Raw genomic sequence first — 21,734 nt, 5'->3', positions numbered from 1 at the left:
GGGGACAAAATAATAACAGGACGTGGAGAGTCAATATATATAGGGAGGAAGCAGGGGTTTTAGGGTTTTGATACTTTTATATCTATATATTGACTCTCACCCGTCCCATTATCTTTCCCTCCCCTTCCTTCCTTCCTTCCCTTCCCTCCCCTCCCCTCCCTTCCCATCTCCCCCTTTCCCTCCTCTCCCCTCCCTTCTTCCTTGCCCCCTTCCCTTCCCTTCCCTTCCCTTCCCTTGGTTACCATGGCTGCCAGCTACCCCTTTTTTTTTTAAAAGGGAAGACCAATGGATGCACCCATCCTCTCTCCTGCCTCTCACCTCCCCTCCCCCCCCCCCTCTCTCTCCCTCTCCCCCACCCCCTCTCTCTCCACCCTCCCCTCCCCTCCCCTCTCCTCTCTCTCCTCTCTCCTCCCTCTCCCTCTCCCCTTGACGGAGGGAAGATAAGGGAGGATAATGGAAGATAAGGGAGAGTAAGGGAAGGGGAGAGGGACCCAATAGCATGCCCTTTGGCCTATTTGTGTTTTGAAGCATTTGAGGCCATATTGCACTTGTTGGGATATCCAATTCTGCTTATGTGTATCTCCAAAGGGGGGAGGGGGAAAATTGGCGGCGGCTGAAAATTTTACTGCTTCCATGAATTTTGAATTTTCACACCTCCCACCCATCAAATCTTGGAAGATTATGTACCTGCAACCTGTCCCCACCCTGCAACACGCACCTCGAGGTGACCTTGTGCCACCTTTGGTTTGGCATTGTTGCCTTTCGGGCAAATTGTCTTCTATTCTTTGCTCGCCTCACAAGCTAGCTTCTCTCTATTTTGGCTTGGCATTTTTGTCTTTCATTGATCATTGTCGCCATGGCAACATGCAACTCGCCATGGCTTGCAAGAGAAGCAGACAAAGGCTGCAAGACAGGAAAGCTAAAAAGCTTGGTCAGGGCACAAGGAACGGATTGCAGGTCGAGGAAAGAAATGGCACAATATCGAAACTGCAATGAAAGACACTTTTGCAACATTTGCAAAGGGAGAAATAGTGAGAAGAAAAAATATTCCTTGCAGAGCAGCAGCAGGAAGAAGTTGCAGATGCACACATTCAATCATTACCATTAGAGCGAAGAACACGAGTTGTGATGTCACGATTGGTGGTAGCATTCGACATCAAGCCATTCAAGTGAATACCAATTCAAGTCTTCATAAGGGCTTCAATAGAATGCAAGAAAAGGAGAGATAGACTAAGTGCGGAAGTCATTGCAATAGTGGTGATGTTTTGGCACAAAAATATGAGAGTTTCTCCAAATAACAAGCCTCATCTATAGAAAGCGGACGGGACGGAAGATGTTTGATGAGCACATCATACACATACTTGATACAACGTAGGTCATCGGTTGCCTAAACCATCTTTGTAATTGTTTTTTATTGAGCTTTGGGATAATTTACTGGGTTGGTTTGGACTTAATGTGATTATCCTAAACCATCCCAGTGGTAGGAACATCATGCAACCGTGGGTGGTTCAGCTAAACAACCAGTTATGTGATTGTCCTAAACCAGTGTGGTTGAGCAGAAAGCAACAACAATATATTTCCCAACAGAACAACAATATATTGTTATTTTACTAAACCAGCCCGATGGCTGGAACGACATCAACCGTGATTGGTTCAGCTCAAACACCAGTGTGGTTGAACAAACATTCATTGTTGACCATCTCGGTGGTTGAAATTATTGTATTTCTTAGTACTTAAATTAGTTAAATTTAATTTCCTATTGTTTGGGTCATATACCACTTAATTTCTAGACTGGGGTGGCTTGGACCTAATGTGATTGTCCTAATCCAGAGCCCGGTGTTGTTTCAAGTCAAATAGCATATCTGATTGAACTTGTAGTCGAACAGAAATAAAGAAATGAAAAGAAATATATTGGTATAGAAATGAAAAGCAATGTATTGTTATTTTCTAATTGTGAAATCCAAAAATGAAAAGCAATATACTTGTTATTGTCTAATTGTGACCATCAGGCTAAACCAGCCCGGTAGTTGAAATAGTGACTGTGTCCTAAACTAGCCCGATGGTTGAAATTTTGACCGTGTTCTAAACCAGCCCGGTGATTGAAATTGTGATTGTCCTAAACCAACATTATGGCTAGAAATGTTTTGTTTTACTAAGTATCTTATTATATATGTATGTATTAAACCAGCCTAGGGGTTGAAATTGTTTTGTTTTCCCATAGGTTGATTAGACTAATTAGACCGTGTTCTTGTACATACTGTATTTTGTTTTGTTTTCCTCATGGTAGTGAAAAAAGGGGGCCTACATGTTGGGTTAGCAGACGGATTGCATCTCAATTTTATGGATCACAATCCTGACATTTCAATTGGTTAGAGAAGCTTTGAGTATTGGAAGCCCTGGTACATCAGGAAACTCAAAGACAAGAATGTTTGTTATTGCCAATTTGCCAAACATACAAAGGCTTTGACCTATGCAGGCAAACTGTGAATGACTTGAGATCTAGTCGTATTGGAGCATTGCTCCATGGGGATCAATGGCCATGTATCCCCGATGAATGTGCACCACCTGTGGATCCTCATCATGTGTCCCAAACAACCACTGCGCTTATTTTTGTAAATCCCAAATGATAGATTAACCCCACGCTTGTTTTTAGTATATCCCAAACTACCACCGTGCTTGTTTTTAGTCATCTAATCGCACATCATGGGATCCAATTGCATTTTCCTTGGTTGTACACAAGGAAAATAGCTCCCACAAATAGGCTGGTTCTCTTTAACTATTGTTAGATTTCAACCACCGGGATGGTGAAATATTAGAAAATGCATATGTTTATGGCATCCCCTTTAGGCTAGTTCTCTTTAAATATTGTCAAATTTCAAGCACGAGGCTGTGACCACAAATCCCTAAACGAATGAATTGCTTAATCACTATGCTGGTGGCAATTAATATCCTAGTGTGCAACCAACCACTATGCTAGCGACCACTTATCCTTACCACCTATCCTGCACTATCACCTTGCTATCAAATGGATTGTATTGTTGCAAAGTGCTATGCTAAAACAATCCCCTTTAGGCTGGTTCTCTTTATTTATTATCAGATTTCAGCCACCAGGCTGGTGACCACAAATCCGAAATGAATTACAAGCTATAGAATCGTATTGTATTATTGGAAAATGTCCATCAAATTATAACGTCCAATTCAGGGAAACATTTTCAAATTATAAAGTCCAACTGAGTGAAGCAGTCATAAGAAAATATAACCTTTGAATCCAACTAAATGCAACATTTTCAAATTAAAAAGTCCAGCTAAGTGAAGCAATCCATAAAAGAGGTATCCAAGAACGGATAAATGGCAAATTATTACTTTAAAATAAAAGTTATATAGAAAAGCCAAATGTATAGTCAGCCCCTAAAGTTATATACCTGGGTAGTATACAACCAAGTTTTTATCTTCTACGTTTTGAAAAGAGACCACCATTGTATATAAGGATGGATAAATACAAAGACAATTTACTACTCTCTCTTTTTTTTCAAAGAAGACAATTTACTAGTTAGCTTAAGTTCTATTAAAATGCCGACTATATTAGAGGGGTGGTCAACCCCTAAAAAAGTCTCGGGTAATATATATCCAAGATTCCAAGTGATCAAGTACAAGATCTTTGAAGGACTTTATATTTACACAAGGATTCCAAGACAAGGGCTCGACACTTCGCCTAGTGGGAGCCTTCAACAACATACTTCGTAAACTGTGGGTTCTTATAATATTGAAGGCCTTCCCACAGTTCCTCTAGCAATATGACCATCTTGTGAATGACACTCTTGGGAACTCTATGTTCCTCCTCCAAGAAATCAATCTCATCTATGATAATCTTGGGTTGCTGAGGGACCCCTTGCGAAATGGCTTCATCAAGCTCAGGACAAGCAGCAGAAAACATGTCATTGTTGCTGTGGCTTTCCATCTTTGTTCCTCTGTTGCTCCTTCACTTGAGACCTGTCAGGTTTTTAAATTTAGTTTGCTCTCTTGCTATCCAAGCTATAATTGTTCACATATTCTAATCTGTCAAATCAATCCGTCTTGACATGCTCAACAAGGTAATCCAGTGAGATATTTGCCATCTTTGAAGACCTGTGAACTGATAGATTCCCCACACATTACATTGATGAATAAGGCTAGAGGAGGTAGGTCCTGGCAAGGAAATGCATTTTCCTTGGTCTGGGATTAATTGCAACCCCCACAACATATAACCTTTAGTAATTCCAAACAACCACCACCTTGTTTCATTGAATCTTAATCAATAAATCCCAAAGTAGTCCTAAACAAGGGAAAATGTAAATCCCAAACAGTATACTAATCTCAAACAACCAGTTCACTTGTTTTAATGACACAATGATTGTGCATGAGGGACCATCTAATCCATAGGTTCAGATTAGCATTGAATTGAAATCAGACTATAATAACAATGATTGTGCATGAGGGACCATCTAATTCACAGGCTCAGATTAGCATTGAGCCGGAATCAAATTGTAATAACAATGACTTTGCATGGGGACAATGACTTTGCATGGGGGACTATCTAGTTCACAAGCTTAGATTAGCATTGAGTTGGTTCATCATACTGTAATAACAATAGTTCTCATTCTTATGACCGAAAACTATTGTTATTACAATTTGATGAATTGACTCAATGCTAATTTGATGTCCTATTTTGATCTTGCCTTTCTTCAAGGCAATTGACTATAATAACAATGACTTTGCATGAGGGGCCATCTAGTTCACAAGCTCAGATTAGCATTGATTGGAATCAGATTGTAATAACAATGACTTTGCATGAGGGACCATCTAATTCACATGCTTAGATTAGCATTAAGCTAGAGTTAGATTGTAAGAACATACTAGACTAATAGAATTTTTTGATGACTGAGAATTTCTCCCATGCAACCATCTAATCGCACGTCATGGCTAGACGATGATGTATATGACTGCCTATGCTAGGCTACGCTACCACCCAGCTGGGTGCATATGCCACCACTCATCCCATTGAATTATTATGATCTTGGCTCCAATGACAGAGAAATTCTCCCATGGCAACCATCTAATCACACGCATTGGCTAGACGATGATGTATATGACCGCCTACTCTAGGCTGGGCTACCATGCTAGGTGCATGTACCACTACTCCTCCCCCCTGATCCCAATGGATTATGATCTTGCCTTTGATGACCAAGAATTTCTCCCATGGCAACCATTTAATCGCACGTCATGACTAGACAATGATGTATATGATGTCCTATGCTAGGCTGGGCTACCATCAAAATCCAGTGGGTGGATTGTGTGCTCTTAGAAGCAATAGGCACTCAGAGTTGCACAAACCGACACAAGAAATGAAGGATTCAGGAGTGGTAGGATGGCAAGTCTAGCTATATAAAGGCCTTAAGGGCAGAGAAACAACTCACCACACCCAGGAAAATCCCTCTCCTACCCCCTTCCATGCTCTCCAAGCCCCCTTCCAACCCTGTGATGAATCTTCTACTCCAACCTCGATGCCCCTTCATAATGCTACCCAAGTCATGGGATCCATAGTTTGCCTTGGCTCTCCATCCTGCAACACTCCACCAACCATAGCCATGTTCAAGTAACCAAGGTTTTTTCAACATCGATCCCTTCTTCTGGTTAGTAAGCTCGATGGCAAACAAGCTGGTATTGGTGTTGTGTTTGGAGACTGCCAGGAAGAGGTCCAGACCTAGCGTATAGTGGCAGAGAACCACACGAGGCCTTTTCTATGTCTATCCATGGGCAGGGGAGAGGAGAACTAAACCTGGTAGCATATCGTCATTGTTCTGTCAAGCACTGGGAGCATGGATGTTTTTATCGAATCTATGCTTATATAATAATATAAAATCTTGGGGAAAGTTTATCAAGGTCATTTTTTAAGTTTCACAATATTGATGGAATGTAGTGGACTTTTATATATTTTCTTTTTAATTTTGAAGTGAAAAATGTAAATCCTGGCGAAACTTTCAATTTTTTTGCACAAAAGTTTCAAATCCTGGCAAATGTTTTAAACACTTATTTCTCCTAGGGCATACAAACTTTCGACGCCAATATAAAATTCTAGCTTCTTAACGAAAATAACTTGAAAAAATCATCCATGATTGGGAGAGAATTTAACTTGGTGGAGAGTGACGCCCGATTTTCGGCACTGGGGGAGGACAAGTCAAACTGCTGGTGATGAGCGCCAACACACTGAGAGCATCAGTGTGCTGGAGTTCACCACCAAATTGAGTTCTCTAGCCCAATGTCAAAGGTTGTGCTCGATTACAGGGAGCTCACCACCTAGTTGAGTTCTCTCTCCTAGTGCCTTGAAGGAAGTTACTATGAAGATGGTTATGTTCAATTACAAGGTGCTCGTATTGTCCCCTGCAAACGAGGAGTTTTGGGTCAAAAGTGTAAGAAAGTGCTAACTACGAGTACGAGGTGCTCGTATTGTCCCATGTATACGAGCCACCAGGTCAAAAGTGTAAGAAAGTGCTAACAAGGGCAAAAAGTAACACTAGGTCCCACCACAGTGGTGGTGTTGACAAGTGCTAAAAAGTGTTTAAAGAAGTGTCACAAAGAGAAAGTTCTAGCATCTTTGGATGTAATCTCTTTTGTTAAATGTTTACTTCACATGTAATTTATTTTGTTTCAATTTTGATGTAATACTATTAGATCACAAAAACTATTATTGTTGTTACTTCGATAGTGAAAGTGGCTCTAATGAAGCACCTCGTTTACATTTTACCACAACCATAGGGATCGTTGCACAAGAAATTGTTGAAAAAACTGTTGTTACTGTAGTGAAAATGGTTCACAAATGCCCTCATCTAGGATCTACTACAACTAGTGCAACCGATGTGATTGTTGCATAAGCAATTGTTGCAAAAGGACTAAAATAGCTCTAAAATAGAACTACATTTTCCTTAGCTTGGAACTAAAATAGCTCCAAGAACTAGCAAAAATTGTTGCACAAGGACTGGTAGGACTAAAATAGCTTCAAAATGGGAGTATATTTTCCTTGATTTAGAACTATAATAACTCTAATAACTAGCGCGTTGGTTGCAAGGAAACTATCATAAATTTCAAATGTCTACATTTTCCTTAGCTTGGAAGTAAAATAGCTCCAAGAACCAGTCCAGTGGTTGAGAAATTGTTGCGCACAAGGACTAATAGGACTAAAATAGCTCCAAAATAAGACTATATTTTCCTTGGCTTAGAAGTAAAATAGCTCCAATAGCTAGCACGGTGGTTGCGGATATGAACCTTGAGGGTCCCCCTTTAGGGATTAACATACCGCGGTGGTCTTCATGCCAACATGATGGTCTCTCCATGCCAACATCATTGCTCAAACCAGCACGGTGGTCAGCGCAACAAAAGATTGTGTTGCACAGCGATAGATGGTGAAGTTGTGCAATGACACGTGGCAAGGCAAAAGTTATGTGATGTAGTCAAGCCAACATGGTAGTCGCTCCATGCCAACATCATTGCTCTAACCAGCACGGTGGTCAGTGCAATAAAAGATTGTGTTGCGCAGTGATAGATGGCGAAGTTGCGCAATGACAGGTGGAAAGGCAAAAGGTGTGTGATGTAGTCAAGCCAGAGACTACGTTGTGCAAAGGAGGCAAAGCAACAGTCTCTGCGGTCATGAGTAAATGCATGTAGTGCCATGTATCGAGCTCTGCGCTATTGACAATGATAAGATTGTGTCTCATTATTACGCTAATGCGGCAATCATGATGCCAGGAAAACTTCTAATGAGAGAGCGGGTTCACGTAAAATTCAAAATCTCACCCACCAATGCATCGTGTCGTGGTTCCAAAAAGGCCCCGAAAATAGTTTCACAGTTGGCTACACCCAAGCAAATGTTGACCCAAGGTGAATATACTAAAAGACGCCATACATATTTTGTTTCGCTAAGCCTCTTCATACATGAGTATTTTTACCATTGCTTGTTTTCAACTGTCCACTACTTTGTCTCACATATTAAATTTTGTGTGTGTGTGTGTGTGTGTGTGTGTGTGAGAGAGAGAGAGAGAGACCACTCTAGTCTGCCTCAAGAAGGAGGTAGCTCAAGGACAAATCTTTTCTAGTTCCGTTAATGTTTATGAGAGTAGATTCATATCTTGTCTCGAATACTTGTCTCATTCCTAATACATGATAAGCGCTTAAACTATCATGTTGCCAAGATTTGTTGCCGCCTTGAACTATGATGTAATAACTACTAAGTGCTACATTTTTGCAAACAAGTTAAGACATAACCTTCCTCTATCAGAATGACCACTATAAGCTACCAAAGTAGTAGATAAGAACACCAAGGTATCTATGTGCTTGTTTAAATAGTTTGAACTAGTGCGGTTGATCGCTTTAGCTTGAGGAATCACAAGCATGAGCTTATATAAGTAAGCCACTTGTGCTTTCAACATGCTGAATTTCTTTGCAGGAACTGTGAAACAGAAATGGGTACTACAAATCAGATTCTTGTAATTCTGCAACAGAAAAGAGACATTGACATCACTGATTCTTTTAGTCTTCAACTACCTCTCGTGGTACTTCACCTCATGTTCAAAAGGTCGCTGAATCTTTTGGTCTTTAACTGCCTTATGTGGTACTTCATCTCATGTTCAGAAGGTGATGCAACCTCTTCTCCAAGACGTGGGTGTTGAATACGGCTTCAGTGTAGGTTCCAAATCCTTGCGACTAACTAGTTGTGTTGTGAGCATCGCTAGGTGATTGGGTATTGTTTTAGGATTGTTGAAACTAATGTGTTGAGTCCAACAGAGATCTATAAGACTAGAGTGTGCAAGATATTGATTTCTTGACTTACAATATGAATATGACTATTGATGTTCAGGTAACATGTCAATATCCTAGGATATTCACAAGACTTATTTCGCGATGCTATCTAATGCTAATATTCTCAATGTTCTCAATCTTGATGCCCAAGAAATGGCTCTTTTCCTCGGATTATAATTCTTTGGGAAAGGAAGTGTGTCACCTCCCCATCCACACTATGTGTGGTTATAATTATTATATTATATATTATTATAGAGCTATTTTTAATTGCTTTCTTTGCCATAAATATCCTTAGTTCAATCTAAATTCTGACAACATTCCTCTCTTTTATGCATGTTCTCGATGCGAGGAAGATTCAGAATCAACAGTAGAGATACCTAAGTTGGTTGCAAGATCGAAGGATGGTCCAATTCATATGGTTATAGTCCATGTCACAATATTATAGAGGTTGCAACCAAGAATGAATTATGAACTCTTGTGAGCATATCCTTATTCATGTATTTTGTTGGCCTTTTAATTCCTAAAAGGCATAACCTTTTTGCACATCACCACACCACCCTTGACATTTGCAGAGAGGATGGGGTCCTAAGGGACTTTGTGTTGTATATCATGCCTGTAATTTTTACACATTTAAATGGAAGGATTCAAGTTCAATTTCAAGTCATAGTTACATGCTCCGTGCCGAAAATTGGACTTTGAAGTGTACAGAGTGAGCATTTGAAGATAAAGTGCAAATCAATGGGCTTAAGGTCTTCACTAATACATTCAACAAGCAGCTCAAGGGAGTATGTGAGGCACACCAAGCTCATTGCAACCTTGGACCACACTTTTGCATGATATGCCATCGGCTTGAGTTTAGAGTGGTAGGATGGCCGAGAACTCCTAGACTCAAGGGACCCGCTCTGAGGATGTGATGATAAGTAGATTTGACTTGTAACCGCCATCTCAAGGGCCATGTTCTTGTACTACTCTATTTTTAGATGAAATGTTAATGTCTTTTTTTAAAGAGCAAAAAAAGTATCTGTATTATATTATAAGAAGATTTTTACATTGTCTATTTTCTTTCTCGTGTTTGTGCTTGTAGCCCACCCAACCTAGTAAGTTGGTCATGCGCTAGTAAATGTAGTTAAGTACATGTGACTAGGGTTGGTTGAGATGACATGGTCGCACCCCTTGAAGAAGCAACAACCGGCGTTTCCTTCGGTTGCTCAATCAATCCTTGTTCTTGCTCGCTGATCCATCTCTCCATTCGCTCAGTCTCTGTGATCAGTCCTCCTTTCGTCATTGTTTTTCTCTCATGCACTTGGTAGCGTCCAAAAAGGAGAAGAAACATCGTGCAGAGGCCTGCCAGAGCAGATCAATTGTTGATGTTAATTGCACAGCCCGGACAGATCATTTTCGGTTGAGTTTCTTCAGTTGCTGAAGTCTTACCAGAAGAAGGAGATGGCCGCCTTGGAAAGGCTGATGGTGTCGGAAGGTTGGCATTTGCCGAGATGGCGAACTTGGAACAGAGAATATGGAATGTTCTACGCGTTTCATCAGGGGAAGGTAAATGTTCTTCCCCGCTTCAAGTACTCGGGAAAACTGTGCTTCTGCGTTCGAGTTCCCTGTTACATGGAGCGTTTCGTTTCGAATGCAGGCAGCGTCAGTAACGAAAATCGAGGCGTCACCAAACCATCCCTTACAAAAGTACGATGCCCGGATTGAACACCTCAGTTCGAATGGGCAGAGCTCAACTTCTGGTGTGTTTTCTCCCCGGTCAGTCTTTCAGAAAAAAATCCAGGGGATGTACCTAGATCCACACGAAAGCCACGAACATTTCAGAACATTGCTTTGTTAAGTGGTGTGCCGTCTGCACGCTCTGCACTCTAATTTTTGCAGTTATCTGGCACCACACGAGAACGACTTTGAGTTAGCGACTTACTGGACATAACCGGTTTCTAAAACTGCTGCATTTTTCTTTCACCCTGTAATGGGATCTAGAATTTCACAAATCTCGCGCAGATACTCAAACCAGGCAGGTGAGAATGGAGTCTCCGCGAGACACTGTTGTAGCTAGTACTGAGGAAATTTCCGAGAAAGATAGCACTAGGACACAGAGAGACAGAAAAGAGTCTAGCACGGGTTACATGTTCAAGCTGAGAGACGAGTCGGACAGAACAACAGAACAAAGAACTCGCGGGCTGCCTATAAAACTACTAGGAAGAACAACAGAGCAACCTTCTCAATCTGCTAGACCAAAGCCCCTAAAACCGATGATTCTATTTGAAAAGTAAGTTGATGTTCTTCGATCTTTCACCATTAGAAAACGAGCAACCGAAACTAGAAAGCATGCAGCTGAATTTTTTTTCTTGCTTGTTAAGACAGAAAAGCTAAAGACTTGGAGAAAGAAAAGTTACTGGACACTCTCACACCGTCAAAGAGGAAGAACGCAGGAGAGTGGCTGATGGAGCCATCTCCAAGCAAGAGGCAACAAACCGGTGCCCCTCTGCATCACGCCATTCATCCTGCAACACGAAGATACAGTTTTTACAAATTCTACGGTAAGTTTGTGCCTTAATTCCCTCCATATTATGTTAATCAGCTACCATGGAGGGCTAGTCTTAACACTAATCCGTGGTGGAAAAAGACTTCGTGAATTCTTAATGCTATTGCTCTCATGAATAGGGAGCTAATTTTTATTTTTAACCTTTCCGAAAAACTTGTGGAACCAATGCTCAAGTCAAGTGCGGCCAAAAATTGGCGAAATAAGAGCTTGAAATGTCTATGAGGGAGTAATAACATGCACAAAATTAGGTAGCACGTGCCCTCTCTATTGGGGTTATGCTCACATTTTAAATGCACCTTGTCTCTTTACTAACCCCTTTACCCTTCAGTTTTTACCATGAGCATGTTTCAAAGCTCATTAAAAACTTTGCTTTTATACATGTCTTCATATAGTGGACTTGGACAAAATTTGTGATTTTCATTATAACAAACTACTATCTTATATTAAATGCCTGCTGGTATTGTGATAATTCTTTCTATCTTAAATGGTGCGTTGCCCTATCAACTAGATTTAGATTTAGATGCTCGTTGAGGAGAGACTAAAATGAAAATGTTTAGACTTCACAAGCAGTTGTAGCTTGAATGAAGAGATTTTGGACTACCTTTTGATTAGCCTTCTCCTTTAGTGCTAGCCTTCATCATGGCTGAGTCTGCCCTTCACCTCCGGAGTGCCAACAGAAACTCAGTACGAAGACTTTGTATAAATGGATGCTCAAGTATGTGTGGGTGTGTGGATTTGTATGTGTGAGAGCATATTTTTATACTATGGTCTACACCCACTGTTGGGCGTTGATGACGTCAATGGGGATGTCATAGTAGCTAGTCCTTGCTATGCATGATGGAGTTTATGGTTTTCAACCTTGTGAGTGACTCTCATGAGATTGAAACTGCACTATGTTGTGTTTTTAGAGGATGAGTTTGGGAATGTTCCTGGATTCATCTAGGTATATGCTTCTGCCGTATTAGCGGACATGCAAATTTCACCTTGTGAAGTTTTCGTCCAAGTTGCGGCCTGCTGGTATTGTGATAATTCTTTCTATCTTAAATGGTGCGTTGCCCTATCAGCTAGATTTAGATTTAGATGCTCGTTGAGGAGAGACTAAAATGAAAATGTTTAGACTTCACAAGCAGTTGTAGCTTGAATGAAGAGATTTTGGACTACCTTTTGATTAGCCTTCTCCTTTAGTGCTAGCCTTCATCATGGCTGAGTCTGCCCTTCACCTCCGAAGTGCCGACAGAAACTCAATACGAAGACTTTGTATAAATGGATGCTCAAGTATGTGTGGGTGTGTGGATTTGTATGTGTGAGAGCATATTTTTATACTATGGTCTACACCCACTGTTGGACGCTAATGACGTCAGTGGGGATGTCATAGTAGCTAGTCCCTGCTATGCATGATGGAGTTTATGGTTTTCAACCTTGTGAGTGACTCTCATGAGATTGAAACTGCACTATGTTGTGTTCTTAGAGGATGAGTTTGGGAATGTTCCGGGATTCATCTAGGTATATACTATCTTATATTACATGATGTTATGTTATATTAATAAACTTAACTACTTTAGTTACATTAAGTCAACCTAATTCCATTTCCATTGGTAGTCTGATAAGAAAATTCTGATATTTTTTTCACACAAAATGCTATATTTTTACATTATGATATCCATTCTCTGATGGCTTCTACTTTTTAAAAGATTCAATCGAGCACCCATCTTTATAGTTCGATTTAGTCTCTTAAGTGAAGTAGCATTCTTGTTAAATTAACCCTTGTTATCTATAGATCAACTTGCATCCATTCACAAAAGGTCCTTACAGTACATATTCTTCAAGCATCTTTAATATGCTGCTAAGAGATATAACATAACTGGACCCCCTTGGATATCAATGGGAATGCATGCTTTCATTAAAATTCTTCACTTGTACTTTCGAACTAGGAAATAGGCTCTTATGTAAATAAGAATCTCATCACTTGGTAAAACCTTCAACAATGTGTTTGTAAGGTCATAGGTGAAAGATGTTTGTAAGAACATAGACTAAAGATGTTATTTTCATCAACGTGACAAGTGGCTTGATGTAAACAATAATATATAATATTTTCATTGGAATATTAATAATTAATATTGTAACAAGCAGGTTATGGAGGTCAAGGAGCAAAGACTAGTTGGGGACATAATCTTCCTCTTGGACAAAGACCTCCATTTGCTAAAAGAACACGAGAGTTAACAAATTGAGGTTGTCTTATGGGCTAGCTTTTGTTCCTAATTCTCTTCCTCATCATCATGCCCTTTATAATGTCTTATAAGACAAACCTCATATGAATGCCAAGTAGATATATGAGATAGTTCTTTTAGGAAACTTTAAAGATTTTTGTTTAAATGTAAGCTAGATTGTATGGGGTTAGCATCGAATCATGTTGCTTTGTTATTTGAAAACTTAATTTACAATTTCGAAATATCATGAATTGTAAGTAAATATTTGGCTTCATATTTTTTGCTTTCGTGAATCAGTAAAATTTGTACCATAAATTCAATTCAATATGATTATGGACCTCATCCCTTCTATAACCATCTATAACCATGCAATCCAAGGGTAGGGCTACATCAATCAACTCAATGCTCCTCTCACTTCCTTTAAGGTGACTTAGAACTGAAACTTAAGATCATCTAGAAGATTTTTGAAACCCTTCCAGGCACCCACAGAGGAGGTAGCTCCTCTCCCCCATTTCACCCACTGGATATAATGAGAAACACAAAGAGGTCTACCCTTAATCACCATGCTCATCAAGTATGTTGTTATTACACATGATAGGTGCCTATCAATCTCTTCCAAAGAGGAGGGGGGCCCTCTCAAAAGAGCTCTTTCAAACCTGCCCCAAGCTTTCAATATGGCAACCATAAGAGGGGAGGAGGGAACCCTAAGATGAGCTAAAGTAAAAATCCACCTATTGGGTTCCGAATATAAGTGTGTCCAAGGTAATATCACGGGACCTCTAGTAGTCTTGTGGGAACCCAACAGCAGTGTACATTGTTTTTTTCTTCAATGTCAAGGTTTGTTGTTTACATGATGGGGTGGCTTTTGATGTTGAGGTCTCAGAACACAAATATATGATTGACCTTCAAAGTACCCTTGGCTGGTGAGGTTCTTCTTCTTTGTCATCTTTATTGGTGAGGTTCTTCTTCTTTCTTGGTTGCTCTTCTTCTTTGTTATCTTTGTTGGTGAGGTTCTTGTAGAGTTTGAGAAGTGGAAGTAGATGTTGATGTCGATTCCTAAATGTTAGTCTATTTGGTAGCATCTTGGTGGGTTGATTCATCACCAAACAACCCTTTGTAAGTGTCTTGGATCTAGCTTTTGCGACTTCCATTAAGGTAGTGCAGGAGTTACAAAAATCTTGCAAGGCACAACGTGATTATCCATGGAAACATTTAGCATTAGACCAACAACCTTAATTGAGGTACCTTGTATGGAGTGCCTAGCTGAGACGTTTTAATATTTTCTAGGAGATGAGGTTGTTTCTTGCTTGACCATCTGCCACGGTCTATATTCATTAGCATATTGCATTTGTTGATGTCAGCTCTACCAAAAGTTGAGATGGAGTAATATCTATCTCCTTAGTACTAGTGGCATTATCAATTACGGATTTAATTTGATTAGGCAGTATCAGTCATATGGTGTAAAAGGGTTTCCTTTAGTACTTGGTAGATCTATTGTGGTCATTGTATGTATCTAATTTATTGAGGCTTCTAAATCTCATAAAGGAACACACAAGGAGTCTTCAGGTCTCTTCCTGTTGTCCTCTTCCTTATGAGCTTTGAATCATTTATCAATGTTGACCTATTGGAGGTGTCATATTCAGTTACCAATAGATTCCCCAACATAGGGTGAGCCTTCCAATTTTGGGGATACACCCTCATGACTTGCTCATCCTTACATAGATATATTCTATTTGAGCTCTAGTCATAGACTAATCTTGTAATACGTAGGAAAGGTCTACCCAATATAATGTCATAGCCATCCAGTTAGTTGGGGAAGTCCATTATGACAAACTGCACTCAATAGGTTGGACTGGAAGCCTTAATCTTAATATATCTTAGAACTCCTATCGATTGGGATGTTGCTCCATGTGCCGAGTACAATGCTTGTGCTATCCATAAGCATTCTTATCTTGGTAGGAGATGGGAAGTGCTGCATTGATGTCATCACTTTCAAAGTACTGGTAACGGGTACCTTAGGAAAGGTCTACCCAATATAATGTCATAGCCATCCAGTTAGTTGGGGAAGTCCATTATGACAAACTGCACTCAATAGGTTGGACTGGAAGCCTTAATCTTAATATATCTTAGAACTCCTATCGATTGGGATGTTGCTCCATGTGCCGAGTACAATGCTTGTGCTATCCATAAGCATTCTTATCTTGGTAGGAGATGGGAAGTGCTGCATTGATGTCATCACTTTCAAAGTACTGGTAACGGGTACCTTAGGAAAGTGATGGGGGTAATTTGGGGGTTTGACTATCTGAGGATCAGTAGAATCAAGAGCTATTGAGATAGTCAGTAGACTCAAGAGCTACTATTTGCCCATTCATCCAATCCAATAGGACTCTCCATAGTACTAGTAGGATTACCTCATAATAGTGTTGCGATGGGAATCTTTACTTCCATGGATAGGAATGAGGTTAATCTTGTGATGTCTCGAGGCCCAGTGATAGGTTCCAAGCCAATTGATTTTGGCATATGCAATATATGAAAAGAGTTGGTTGAATTAAATATATAGGGGGTGTATAGATATGCCATTTGATTCTATGGAAAAGAGTTTGTCAAATTCATTATATAGGGGGTCTATAGATACACCATTTGATTGAATAATATGTTTAAAGATCACGGTGTAAAGATATACAATTTTTCAGGAACAAGGCATACAATGTATTATCATATGCTTCTGAATCTCGTTCAGAGTCATCAGATCCTAGTATTGCATTTTCACCTAATGGGTTAAGCCTAGCCAAATGATGTTTAATATGTGCAAGGCTAGGATCAAGAATTGTGATACATTTTTCAACATCATAGCCATGCTTCTTTTTGTAACACTGTGTCCTTGATTTCCAACAATGAATAATGTTACTCACTTCCACCGCTGTCAAGCCCTGTTTATTTGGAATCCATTCATGTTTCTTTTGCAAGTGACCCTCATACAGTTGTTTCACTGTGTATGTTTTAGGAAGACTATCAAAGGCTTTGGTTCATACCATAAAGCTGTGAATGCTATAGGCATTCCCTTCTAATCCCTTGCTATATGAGAAACCTTTATTTTTTGGGGAGACTTTTCAAAGGCTTTGCTTCATACCATAACGCTGTGAATTTTATAGGCATTCCCTTCTGATCCCTTGCTATATGAGCAACCTTTATCACCCAAACTGGGCCACCTTGTTCATTCAACTCTAAATTTGCATCAGATGCCCAAACTGTAACAAATATACCCTCTTCAATCTCATCAGATGGTACAAACTTTGGTAAGGGTTTATGCCCCTTCCTACCACAATAATTCCAAGGTAAAAGGCATTGCTTAGCTTCTTCCTCATCTATTGCCATATTTTTATCCAAAGTGGATCTCGGTGCCATAGCTTCTTCTGGAAAAAAAGATTTAGAGTATTCAATGCTCATTAAATTTTCTTGTTAATATAAAGATTTGACAAGTGCCTCAACTAACTTGATTATCTCCCCATTCTTTATTGCCTACTTAGAATATTTTTGCATCATACTTTGAAGATGTTTAATAAATGCATCCAAGCCTTTTATTTCATCTACGTCAAGTGCTTTGTTCTTTGCAAGAACAGATCTAGTTTCCTTCAATGGAGTTATTCTCTGTAATAAAGCATATGGCTCACTCCATGAATGATCTCCATCCACTGAGTAGTACTTCCATTGCATTATTGGAATATCGTTATGAATGCAAGTCGAAAATAGTGTGGATTTGTGTGTCCTATTAATGCATCATCTCCGCCTTTTAAATGAGGCTCTATGAATGCCCTCCAATCCACCATTCTCTCCAAGATAGCCACTTCTAATTCCTCCTTTCGAGAGCCTCCAATTTTTTTACCAATTCGAGACATCATCCAATGTCAGAACATCCCTTGACTTTAACTTGCCAGAGATAACACTAAATATTTGAACTATGTCTTCATGTGTATGATCAACAAGAAGAAAACCAACTTTCACTTCTTTAAAATTTTTCAAACCAACCAGCATAGAGCATAAACCAAATATATATCTATTCTTGTTTTCTCTCTAGAAGTTATCGACTTGTATACGTAAGGTGCGAGGTAAGCATCCACGTACATCTCTGACCTTCTATATTGCTTTCATGATGGATGTTGCCACTTGGTTACTATCATGTTCATACAAGCAATCAATCCATACATCGCAAAAGAGTCGAATTCCATGCACTAATACTCCACAAGAATGTGTTTCTAGTCCACGTTTACCCTCCTGCGATGGCAGTGAGGTACATCTATACCTTGGTAATGTTGTTGTATTCTGATCCACGCCATCAATGGTAATGCACATGGACTTTTTGACATCCACAATATCTTCCTCTCTCCAAGAGGCATACAACAATCTAGCATCTTGCACATGAGTTAAATGGATTGTTCGCCATCTCATATATTTTCCTTGCTTGTGCTCACATTTACTATGTTCAATGACATTTTTCAATTCATCACATGTATTGCATTTTGACATCCTTTGCTTTGATGGTGTCTTGACATGGAAAAACTATCCATGCCAACTTTTATACAAGGTTGCCCTTGAGATTATGCTCTCTTCTCTATCTTGTAAATTCTTATTGATTGTCTCTAGCACAGCCTTCTTTGTCATTCCCAAAGGAAGATGACGTTGGCATTCCACACTTCTATCCGGCATTGTTTGTGGAAGATGAGGCTATCGTAATGCATAAGTGTCAAGGATTTGCTTTAATGTTGCAGCTACATTTCTAGTGCTTCTTTTCCCTTTAAGCTTGTAGGCATTTCCATGAATTTAATGAACCACTTTGTCTTTTACCTCTGCCCAGATGGTCCAATATGTACCATGTGATAGTCCAGTTAAACATTGATATCCTCAATTACATATGAATGTCCCATTAACCATGGGTTTTAATTTGGGTTTACAGTGTCTTGTCCTCGAGTCCTTATCACCTTGATGAAGAAAACAAGAAAACTCTTGAAGAAGATAGTTATATCTATTAGTCCCTGTCTATGCTGATGCGCATGGCTTCACAATCATCTTTTGTAACTTTTCTTATGCAAAGTTTTCTGCAACAAATGTGCATAAGAGTCCTTTCTATATTTTCCTCAGATAACATTACATGTAAGGAGGGAAGGGGGGCATTAGCCCTCCCTTATTACTCCTTAGGCCCCCCCATTAACCACCCCCTTAGACCCTCCTTAACCACCCCCTTAACAACTATCCCTTAACCACCTCCTCCTCAACCATCCCTTCAGCACCCCCCTTAACCACTCCCTCCTTAATCACTCACCTCCTCATCCCCTTAACTAACCACTTCCCTTTAACCACTCTCTAGACCCCTCCTTAACCACTCCTCCTTAATCACCCCCTTAGACCCCTCTTTAACCCCCCCCTCCTTAACCTCCCCTTAGACCCCCCTTAACCACCCCTCCTTAACCATTCCCTTAGGCTTCCCTTAACCCCCTTAGTTCCCTAATTAAATTCACGTTTAAAAATAATTAAAAATCACGTTTAATTTAATTTTAATTTTTCTAAAGTAATTAAATTTATTATTAATTAAATAATTAAATTTTTATATTCTTATTATTTAATTTTTGAATTACATTTTAGCTTGTTACTTAGCTTTATTTTAGACTCAATAATTTTTAAATATCTAATTTAATTAATTGGATTGAAATATAATCAAACATTTTTATTTTTTTAATTGCAAAGAATCATGGCTCGCAAAGTTGCTTCCAAGGCTCCCAAGATGATTGAGAAATACCTTGAACATGGTTGGTATTTGATGGAGCATAATTCAAAGTGTTTCTTGGTGATAATAACTAACGAGGTTGTGTTAAGCTCCAATTACATTCATAAGGCAATAAGAAATGGTGGAGTAGTTTTAATGATAAGTATTAAAGACAATGGTTCAGTTGAGGTTGCACACAGAAGTAGGAATGAAGATGTGATATATAAGTTATGGTCGATGGGCAAGAAGTACATGTTGAAGATTGTACCAGATTTAGTGGAAGGATCTGCATAACTACTTGATCCCTTGAGATTACTTAGGATAAATTAGGATGGTTTGTAGAGTGTGCCAGCAGTAGTACCTGCTGTAAGTGTGGCAGTTGTAGTGCCTACAGTAAGTGTACCACCAATAGCAAGTACGCCACTAGTAGCATCTCGTTCTGAGGTTGTACACCCCACAACCACCATGGTGTTAAGTACTCGTACTCCATGTCTAGCTAAAACTACAAGAAAGTGAGTGAGTCATCCCAGGATCAACTTCCACATCTATTCCAAGAAAAAGAGCAAAAAGACCTCCAGATCCATGGGCAGACCAAGTGAGTCCAGGTTATTTAGCACTAGGCAAGCAGTTGGATAGTGATAGTGAGGCTACAGAGTCCGAGGAAGAAGATGCATTTGTTGATTTTTTTGTAAGTGTCAATGAAGCTTGTGAGAGATGATCCTCAACTGAAGGAAGTGACATTTCAAAAGCGTGGAGATTTTCTCAAAGCCATCAAAGAGATTAAAGATAGTGACTTTGCTCGTGAAGCTGATCTCTACCAGAGTAGATATGGGAATGACATCGAGAAGAGATATATGCTTGCAAAGAACATGTTCCTTGATAGGTACAGTTTTGAGCACATTGATGGGAAACACTTTTGCGAAACTTGTAGAATCACCCTTAAAGACGGATGAAAAGGAAACTTGAATCACACTGAGTATCTACAAAAGTTTCAATGGGTCATCTATTACATATGCTTATTTAATGATGACTCAAAATATATTCTTGAATCCGAAAGGTTGAATTTGGTTCCATTGACTAGGAGGAAAACTCAACTCTTTCTGAGATCCTAACAAAGGCAAGGGAGTTATGGATCAGATGTAGCTCACCACAAACAATAAAGGGAAGGAGACCTACCACGGAATACAATATGAAGTGGACTCATTTTTACAGATGCTTAAAGGGCGTAGTGAATGATACATAGTTAGGTGTGCAGGACTTGAAGATCGCAGTTGCAAGATATAGGGACTTTACTTGCATAATGTTCCATGAGGAGTCAATCTTTGAGATTATCTTGGATGTCTATAAAGCATATGAAGCAGGAAAGATATCCTACGAGGCACCAAAACATGTGATAGGTTTAAAAATAATAATAATAAAGTAGCTATCTATTGTTTGGTGGAGACCATTATGGTTTTTTCATTGACAACGTCATCACATCTCCAAAAGTAGTTTTTGAAATGTTTGGCTTCAAATTTTCATTTTTTTTCAAAGTGGTATCCACTAAAACACTTCAAAATATTTAGTAGATTATATTAACCATCTATTAATTCTATATTTATTGAGTCATTGAAGGAAAGTACTCACCCAAATAGAAACATTCTCTTGTTGCACCTCTCTATCTCCTTCATTGGTGTCTTTGTGTTGGAATCTTCTCCTATCTCTACATGATGTAATCTCTCCATTGCCGTTGTCTCCATTACAAGCATACATAATGACCTAGGCATCACCATCATAAAATATTTTCACTAATGTTAAAACTCTAATACATGATGCAATTCATATATTTCTATCATCTCCATTATAAGCATATGTAACAACATGGGCATCACCATTCTAAAATACTTTCACTAATGCAAGCGTATGTAATGACTTGGGCATCACTAATTCTAAAATACTTTCACTAATCTAAAAGAGTTCAAATAATAGTCTCAAAACAATGCTTGAATCATGTAAAGATAACTTGCAGATAAGGTAAACATCTCTCTCTCTCTCTCTCTCTCTCTCTCTCTCTCTCTCTCTCTCTCTCTCTTTTTCTCTTCCCCCCCTCTCTCTCTCTCTCTCTCGGTATTCTTTCTCTCTCCCCCTATCTTTCTCTCTTCTCCTCTCTTTCTCTCTCTTTTCGGTCCCCTCTGACACAGCTAGCTAGGGAGCTATGCTAGAGGGGGCTAGAAAAAACTTTTTGTATTTGTTTTTGGCCCCCCTTTCACATAGCTTGCCCATGAGGCATGCCGGAAGGGGGAATAATTTCCCACTATTTCGTATCAAATCAAATTTGGTTGCTCATTCAGAGGTGGGAGGATTAATATTGTATTTCAACCTATTTGGGAGTCTCATCATCTACCTTGTGTAT

The 21,734-nt window shown here is 39.4% G+C and overlaps 1 protein-coding gene across 1 annotated transcript; it reads left to right on the top strand.

Annotated features, from left to right (window-relative positions):
- The first annotated feature begins 10,087 nt into the window (after positions 1-10,087).
- On the top strand, positions 10,088-13,605 carry LOC147899794 (uncharacterized). The gene is made up of 5 exons (XM_087377085.1): positions 10,088-10,377; positions 10,469-10,571; positions 10,834-11,101; positions 11,197-11,372; positions 13,508-13,605. The coding sequence occupies exons 1-5, from the start codon at positions 10,273-10,275 to the stop codon at positions 13,603-13,605; spliced, it is 750 nt and encodes a 249-aa protein (XP_087233211.1). The 5' UTR covers positions 10,088-10,272.
- The last annotated feature ends 8,129 nt before the right edge of the window (positions 13,606-21,734 follow it).

Source organism: Dipteris shenzhenensis, chromosome 7, assembly GCF_047967505.1.
Source record: "Dipteris shenzhenensis isolate YYH24624 ecotype China chromosome 7, Dip_SZ_1.0, whole genome shotgun sequence".
NCBI classification, from domain to species: domain Eukaryota; kingdom Viridiplantae; phylum Streptophyta; class Polypodiopsida; order Gleicheniales; family Dipteridaceae; genus Dipteris; species Dipteris shenzhenensis.
This window is presented reverse-complemented; position numbering and strand designations above follow the sequence as displayed.